At 36.5% G+C, this 9,356-nt stretch overlaps 1 protein-coding gene across 1 annotated transcript; it reads right to left on the bottom strand.

The window, feature by feature from the left end:
• Positions 1–3,070: 3,070 nt before the first annotated feature.
• Positions 3,071–8,202, bottom strand: LOC139198332 (uncharacterized). The gene is made up of 5 exons (XM_070826886.1): positions 8,084–8,202; positions 4,938–5,225; positions 4,444–4,659; positions 4,116–4,329; positions 3,071–3,993 (listed from the first exon to the last, which is right to left on the bottom strand). The coding sequence occupies exons 2-4, from the start codon at positions 4,956–4,958 to the stop codon at positions 4,234–4,236; spliced, it is 333 nt and encodes a 110-aa protein (XP_070682987.1). The 5' UTR covers positions 4,959–5,225; positions 8,084–8,202; the 3' UTR covers positions 3,071–3,993; positions 4,116–4,233.
• Between the last annotated feature and the right edge of the window lie 1,154 nt (positions 8,203–9,356).

Genomic DNA, 9,356 nt, shown 5'->3' on the forward strand with positions numbered 1-9,356 from the left:
TTTTTTTTTTTAGTTCTCTCTTTTTTTTTTCTTTTTTTTTCCTGGTAAAAAGGTAAATATATTACCACAAGAAGCAAACAAACGTACAAACTATACAACGAAAGGTCCAAAGACAAAAGTACATAGACAAGCAAAATGGACCAACTAAGGCCCCGTTTGGGATTGAGGTGATTTTAAAAAAAGCCACTGTGAAAAAAAGCTGAGGGTCATTTTTGTGTTTGGTAAACTGAAAAAAAGGGCTTATTTTGGAAGCTGCTGTGAGAATAAGCTGAAAATCAAAGGAAAAGCTGAAGCTGCTATTTGCTGCTTTGAAAAAAAGCCAGTTTTTTCAAAGCACACGGAGCTACAGTGCTCCTTTAATGAAAAGACACACTATCATCCTGCTTTTTTTTCCAAAAGCACTTTTACAAAAAAGTTTACCAAACACTCTACTAGCTTTATTTCACAGCCGCTTATTCTCACAGCACAGCCGCTTATTCTCACAGCAGCTTTTTTTCAAAGCACAGCAATACCAAACCAGCCCTAAGCAAACCAAAGCAAAGCCCAACCGACAGTGTGGGCCCAAAACAGAAAAAACTAAAGAAAGCCGAGAATTCCACAGCAGCCACCGCTGCAACAATATTTCATGATTCGCCCAATTCCACGCCTCCAACCTCATGCCGACTCGTCGATCATAGCATCCAACCCCAAGCACCACCTGGTACGAATCCTCAACTGAAGAATTCAAGCAACCAAAAGAAGAATTCCGGCTACCAGAAGAAAGAAGCCCGTGAAAATCCATGAGCAACACTGTTAACAAAGGTAGACATAAAGAAGGTGGTGGTGTTGGGAACACCTGAGCCTATATATGCAAGCACCGATGCGGACACACTATCTCAATAAAGCATGACTGTAGATTGGATTATGGATGAATAAGGAGGAGGGACGCCAGTGGGAAAAGAAGAAAAGGGCAAAATGAAATAGAGAGCAGGGGAAAACACAACCGAAGGTAGGAAGACGAGACAACGAAAGGAAAGGGAGAACGGCTAACCAACCCCAGCCGAAGCTAGGGTCGGCGCCACCATATATGCACAAAATTGAAACCCTCACACAAACAATGAGAAAAACCCTCAATCAGAGAGAAAGGCTCTCACAACGAGAGAAAAATATCAAGTGCTACAGTAGCATGCACTGCATTTAGGCTCTTTTTCTCCATGGGATTACATCCTATCGGATGCATCACGGCTCCATATGTCAATAAAGCTAGAAATTCATATTGAGTAGTATAAGATATATATATAAAATCAAATGAAACAATCCTTGGCTTCGTAACTTTTATTGTTTTTCAATTTAAACCAAACCAATTGAGTTTTGAATAATGTTGAGTACACTGTGTCGGTTTCTAACAAAAAACATAGCAAAACAACACTAAGACGTAGAGGAAAGGTTATTGGCGGAGTCAAGTTATGCTCAATCAATCTATGCATAAATAAGCTTGTTGTGTGTATGGTAAGACAACACTAAGGCTAATGACTAAATAGGCCAATAAAATTATCTTAATAGGCAAAACTTGTCAACACTCTTCGTTAATAAAACGAAAGAGAAAAGGAAAAGAAACCTTGCGAGGAATTGCCACAATTCTTTTAAAGTATAAAACCCATCTCTATTGAGTTCAAACCAAATAAAATGTCACTAATGATCTAACCTCCCCATTTTGACACAATGTTCTTGACATTTACTATTTAAAAAAAAAAAAACAGAAAAGAGAAACAAAAATCAAGATCACCAAACCTTTATCAGTATTACTATAGCTAGGGGAATCACCTTTGTACAACAAATGGCTTCTTTTCTATTTCTTAGTACAATAATTGCTTTCACATGCTCAAGCTGTCCACTTTGATTAGGATGTACAAATTGAAGATCATCACAATTATCTCCAAAACATTTCCTCAAGAGAACAATCCCTACCAATATGACAAACATCAAAAACCCCACAAGGGAATTGACTAATTTCATGAGTCTTAACAAATAGAAAAGTAGAAAACTATTTGTTGGGTGACTTTTAGGTTGAGGTGGACTTGGGTTTTGCGAGTACTCTTTTGCTTCTCTGATTCATGTTTTCTTAACAAGTTCCAGAATATCTTGACATAATTAGCACATCTTAGGAAATATCTCGGTTGGATCAATGACTCAAAGATAACATGATTAAACAAATAATAGCTTGCTCAAGTAAGGCATGGTGTGGAAGCTAGAAGTTTATTAGTTTAGCATGAAAGAAAACTTTGCATGATTGCATGTTGTTCTAAGTTGGGTAATCTAGGTTTCCTACGGTTCTAAGAGGGTTCATCTTGACCCAGAGAAATGAAGGAAGTTTAAGGAAAACACAAGGTTGCATGAAGGTGACCCTCCCAAAGATTTAAGACCGTTTGCATTTAGAGAATTATTTCCCTTACTTGGTGCAATACAACCTTGATTGCTTCTCTCCCTCTCTCTAACACTTTATTTTGTTCTCTCTGTCCCCCCATCCCCTATTTCAAGACCTTTGACCTCTCTTTTGTAGGTGAAGGATTCATTTTCTATCTTATGTCCCCTTTCTACTAGCATAGCTATGACCTTGCCCTTCCCCGAGCGCTTATTTACCAAGTCAGTTCCACTACTAAATTAAACACTTTGCGTGACGAAGGAGTCTTTGTCGTGCAAAGGTAGTGAAAAAAGACCTTGCGTGATGAAGAAGTGCACATTCGTTGCTCATCTAAACAATTGCGCGACGCTTTAGTACTCGTTGCTCGAAAGGCATATGGACAAAGCCTTTCCTCGTACGATATAAAAGGGTACAAGTGTGCTTTGTGACGAGAAATTTTTGGGGACGTCAACAATTTATCTCGAAAAAACTTGCGCGACAAAACATATAAGACGTGCGTGGTTTTGCGCGACGATTAGTCAGCGTTGCGCAAGTGTGATTTTTAATAAAAAAAATAATAAATAGAATAAAAGGACTATTATAAAAAAATATTTCATACAAACGACAAAATAAAAAATAGAAAATTAATGAATAAAAAAACAATGTATTTATAATAATTAATGAATAAAAAACAATGTATTTATAATATAAATAAAAATGTACGTACAAATACAAAGTTTTAAAATAAAGTGGGAACAAGACGATGAAAAAAAAAAGTGAAATAATCTGTAGGCAAGTCGTTTGGAGGTGCATGGTAATCTTGCTACTGGTAGGGGGTGGGGTTGGGGACGGGGTCGAAGGTCGATAGACCTGATTGCTGTGTATGCTCAGGGTGGAAGGGCTCTGACGGTGATGGTGCAGAAAAATCAAGGAGACGTATTCCAGATGAACTGAGGGCATGTACAAGCATTGACATTTGAGACTTGTGCAATGCCAGCTCACTCCTCAGGCCAGCAACTTCCTGCGTCAAAGCCTTAACCTCGCCCTTCGACTGCGAAGATGAAGAGGCTCCATTCTCCCGCTGCCTAGCATTTCCCATCCTCCGACAATGTCCCTGGCCTCTGACTGAAAGTCTAGTCCAACGTCTCTGTCAGGATGCGAAACTCGCATCCTCAGGGGGATCCACAGACTCCATCAGTGTGTCTGGGGGAAGTTGGGAGGTGGACTCCTAAAGCATCAACTGACCCTTCTCCACCATAGTCGCATGTGAAAAAAAACATGGATTGTTAATATAAAACAATTTGAAATGAGTAGTATAAATCTTTAATACATAAGAAATTACTTACATGAAGGGATTGGGTCAACTCATCCCCAGGTCGAACATAAATGTTAACAAAGATGTTGATCTCTGGGAATTTTGAACCCTCTTGAAATAGAAAAAGATAAGGAAAATGTTCGTACGAAAAAAAAAATTTATTACCGACATTTTAAAAGGAAATGAAAGCTGTAATATATACTTTCTGTCGTGCCTCCATCATATATGAGAAAGGCCTCAAACCCGAATGGTGGAGAAGGGCCTTCTTCTTCTTATTGTTTTTGTTTGCTTTCGTCTTCTTTTGTTATACACAAAATAAACGTATTAGTTGTAATATTTAAAGAAAATAAAAAAAATCATAATAAACATTACTAAAAATTTTAAAAAGTAAAATGAAAGAAGTCCTACTTAAAAACGCACCATATATCCCGGCTCCTGAAAATGACTACAGAGCCAAACCCAACTATCTTCTAAGTCCTCAAACTCATTCGGGCAACCCTCCTCGACTTGCGGATCATCAAAATGGCTCGAAATACTGCTACAGGTCACTCTTCCACTGCTTGTAGCGTTCGGAGAAGAGCCGATTGAGGTATGCCAACATGTCCTTGTTGATGGCATCGAAATTGTAGTTTGTCTGCAATGTATACGAATGTAATAGTAATAAAATATAGTAATAAATATAAATATTTAAATTTTACATGAAAAGCATTAAAAAGGCTACGCTACTTATCGACAAATGATTGCGCACCGTGTTCTTCACCTCCTCTGGCATCACCTTCCAAGACTTCCACCACATAAGGCAAAACGTCCGCACGACGTGCCCAATGTCATGGACCAATGCACTATGTTGCTCCGCCGTTGGTGCTGCCCAATGTCGCTTATCGTATTCGATTGCGATACGACTGTTGGTCACCCGAGTGACCTTCATCCTCTTCAATTGCTGACAAGGTTCCCGGGTGTTTTTCTTGGTTGCAAAGAAATGAAAAAAAAAACGTTAACCAAAAACTAATAACAAATCCTACTAAAATTTTGGCATAATCTCCCTATAATTAAAACATTTCCCAAAACCCTGAAAACAACATAAACAATATACGTATCCAACACAATGATCACAACAATTTAATAATAGGTTCAGAACGATGACAACTTTTTAATCCTTAAATGACATAACTTAACAATTTGAACCTAAAACAACAAAACTCAGTTAACATGGGAATGAGGGAGTAAATTAGGATTGTATACCTGGTTGTGTACCTGAGGCATTGGTTGTGAATCTCGATGGCGACATCTGGTCAGGAGTGCGAGGGCGCCGGTGAGCACTTCGGGTGCTAACAGGTAGTGCCACTGAAGAAGTCGATGATGCTGACGCCTGTAGGACTGGAGGACCAACTGAGTCAACTGGATTCATTGGCCTATGGTCCATCTTTGCCGGAGCAGTGGCGGCAGTAGTTGGTGTAGTCGTCAGAGAAGGTGTAGTCGTCGGACTAGGTGTAGAAGTCATCACCCTTTGGGATCTAATGAGTTATGCATCTACAAAATTGGAAATAAATTTGTTTCATACACAAAGATTTAACTTACCGTACACAGGCATAATAATTTCAACTTAAATTTAAAATGAAATTTAAAAACCCTAATTCTAAACCCAATTCAAGTTTGGCAGAAACAAAACTTAAAACTGATCTATTATACACAAACTAATCAATGTTTGCTAGAATATAGACCCTACAATTATAACTTATACGAAGAAACTAGCATAAAGGAGTAGTTGGAGGCAAAATCATAACTCAACAGCTTATCATGGAGAGTGGGCAGTTTACTACTAATTTGAGTACTTGACACAATGCAATAAAAGAAGGGTTAATTAGATTAAAATTCAATTGAAATATATGATCTATTGACGAGCTTATGTATGTACAAAAATTTGTAGGTGATTTGGAGTACAGTTATATAGAACTTTTTAACCGTTAGATTGGTTTTTGTGTTTTTAACCAAATATTTAACATTTAAAATGCATATATGCAGGTATCTATATTAATGGGACTAAAAAGAAATATTGACAATTATCTAATTTACCCGAGCAAGAACAAAACCAGGAGAATTTAATTAGTGTAATGTCATAAAATAGTTCTAAAGTTTGCACCAGGAGAATCTAAAGTGATTGCTGCAGCGCATGCTCTTTCAACCTTATTTTAAGGCTTATTTTTATTAACTCTCTGAAAATTGTTGAATAAACTCAACATACTTAATACACCTTATATTTGTTTTTTTACTTAAAATTTATCTTAATACATCCAACTATTTTCCCATAATACTCACACACCCCACATTTTCTATACACCTCACATTTCTCAAATCTTATAACACTCATTTTTAATTTTCAGGGACCGAATCTAACCATTTGAATGTTTAGTTTGCCAAAAGATTTCAAATCATCTGAACATTTAGTTTGCCGAAAGATTTCAAATCAACTTATCAAATTGGTTCCATTACCTTAGTTGGACAAGTGCTCCACCATCGTCCTCTAGTGAATCTCAGCAACGTTACCCACATTCAGATCATCCACATAGAAGAGGATGATCTCAAGGGTTGCCATACTTGCTAACAAGATGATGGTCACTTGTAGTAGAATAAGGAGCCCTGAATGATATTCTTGCGGTATGGTTTTTGAGATATGAAAAATTAGGAGCAATAATTTTTTAGAGTTTTTTTGTTTGCTGCAAATTTCCCCAGAATTGAATAGAGGATTTTCCCAAATTTTTGTAGCAACTTTCTTCATCTTTCACTTCACGTACAACACTATTAAATAGAACCAGACCTAGAGGCTTGAGGTTGGAAAAGGGAAAAAGGGGCTTGGGCATAGGATGCATCCAATGCACAATAATTGATCAAGGGGGGTTAGGGTTTTGTTCAACAATAGAGGTGGGAGAGTTTTGATAGTTGAGAAGATAAATAATACGTTAAAAGTGCTTTGGAGTGTATTTAGAATTTTAAAAAAAAAAAACTTAATAATGTCAAAATTGTCATTGCATGGTGGGTAAATAAGTCATTTAATATTACATTTTAATGTGGGGTACATTCAACATTTTATGAGGTGCTAATATAAAAAGCCTATTTTAATGCCATTTCCCTTATGTTCTTGCTGGTTCATAATCCTAATTCCAGAACCTGAAGACTATTTATTGATTCCATCTGGCAATTTAAGTTTCTAATCATTCTTTAATTATATGTTTAGCACAGGTTAGAGCTGGTCCCAGTTCTTGATTAAAGATTGAATTTGTCCTCTCTATCTTATATTATCTCTATTATATTCGTCGATAGGAAATAATATTCATTAGATAAATTTTAACAATACATTAAAGATGTTGACAAGTAAAAAATACTAAATGTAAAAGTAATAATCTCAAAAGTAAAACTTAAGGAGGAAGAAAACCACATAAGTGTAAGTATTAGCTCATTTCACCAAATCAAAGCTTAATCCTAAACCAAACTCATGCAACCCAAAATACTCGAAACCGTAAATTAGTGTCCAAAAATCCACAGATTGATTCTTCCTTACTTGTTTCATCGATGTCTCCTCCTATACCAATTCCAAATAACAATAATGTTTTGGTTCTTCTGATCAATCAAGTATTTCATCTAGTACTCAGTCATTCAATCAAGAGGGAAAAGAAACCCATACTGAGTTGATTTTTATGTTGTGTAATTAGTGTTAACTAGTATAAGGCTACCATCCATTTCTTCTTACAAGTTCACTCGAGTTGAACAAATAAACTCAGAGCGTTCACTACAATTTCATACATCAAAATGCACACCCAAATGGGATAACAATCCGAATTCAAATCTTATCAGTCACAAACAAGGTGAATAATCACCAGTATTAATTATACACAAATTATAATTGATTTGTGCACTAATTTAATTAGTTTCTCCCATACAATTTCCATTAAAAGTGAAGAGAAAAAAAAAATCATAATTCCACCCAAAAAACAAATTGCAATTGTTATAACAAGAGGAACATTGCAAGATTTTTCAGCTCCCGCTAGTACATGTTTGAGCACAGACTCCAAAGTACTCAAGGCATAAGGAACATTGCCTGTGTTGTTCAATCTAACCCCAGTGAAGCAGCCTAAATCTAACCCCCAATTTAAGAAAACCTAATCTAACCTCATTGCCCAAAATCGTTCCCCTAATTTAAGACCTAAATCTAACCCCAATTAAGAACCCTAAAAACTCTAATTTAAGAACATAAATATAACCCCCAATTTACAAACCCTAAATCTAAACCCCATTGCCCGAATTCTAACCCCCAATTTGGGGGAAAAAAACCCTAATTCTAACCCCCACAGTCAATAAACAAAACTAAAAATAAAAACGGAAAATGAAATTACCTCTTGGAGATGAAGATGTGACGGCTGGTGAGAGGGATGGAGAGACGAGGTGAGTGAAGGAGAGAGGGATGGACATACAGAGGAAGGAGAGAAAGGGTATCGTGTGGGGAAAAAAAGGAAGAAGAGGGAAGTGAGGGGAGGAATGAGACACATGGGGTTAAAAATATAGAATCTTGCGTGATGGAGGCTTTGTCGCGCAAGGTTAAAAAATCATAGTGCAAGTTTTTTAAAATTTCCCCAAAAAAAAAGAGCCTTAATTGAATTTTCAGACACTTGCATGATGAATACATAGTTTTGTTGCGCGAAGGGTATTTGAGCGATGACATATATGTATTCGTCCCGCAAGTGTATGAAAATTCATGCTTCCCGCGTAAAATTAAAATGCTTGCGTGACCAAATATTGTTGTGCGTCGCGCAATTATGTTTTTTTTTTATAATTTTTTATTACAATTTATTATAAAATACAAATAAAACAAATTTATTTACAAAGTAATTCACATATAAAATGGGAATCATTCATACCATTTTTTCCCATCACTCTATACAATGCATTAAACATTTCATGTGTTTTACAAAAAAAGTTACAAATAAATTGCATTAATCTTCATTCAAACTATAATAACTTTCACTTTTGTCACTATTATCATTTTCAGTGTCCCATTCCTCATCATCGATAGGTACGTCACCATCGTCGTTTGTAGGCACTAAACCATCGTATAATGGAAGATTACCGAGGTCAATTGTTATCGACTGGATCGGTATTTCGATTGAAGATACTTCTTTGATCTGAAATGGTTATTGGATAAGATTAGTATCTCAAAGTGTTTCCACACCACTTTCCATCGAAGATTCTAGACGATGGTTAGCATCATTGTCGATGTCGTCGTCAATAGGGTATTGTTCTGGTATAGCATACACATTCCTATGATCCATCTTCTGAACAACTTTCCAACCCCTTCCGGCTTTAGGGTCATCTAGATGCACAATTTGTTTGGCCATGTTTGCTAAGATGTAAGGGTTATCATCGTACCAAGTTTTGGTAGTGTTCACTGATAGTAATCCATGATCTCTTTTCACACTTCTCTGCCTATTTAGGTTTGTATCAAACCATCACACTTAAATATGATCACTTGGTATCGATCTTTGTAAAGCAATTACACGACACTTGTTAGTTTGCCATAGACTTGTGCGTCCAGTTCATATGTGTAGAAGGTCTAGTCCTACTAACATTGGTCCATAAAAGAGCAAAATCCAAACGGTTGAACTGTTCCAA

Source organism: Malus domestica, chromosome 08, assembly GCF_042453785.1.
Source record: "Malus domestica chromosome 08, GDT2T_hap1".
NCBI classification, from domain to species: domain Eukaryota; kingdom Viridiplantae; phylum Streptophyta; class Magnoliopsida; order Rosales; family Rosaceae; genus Malus; species Malus domestica.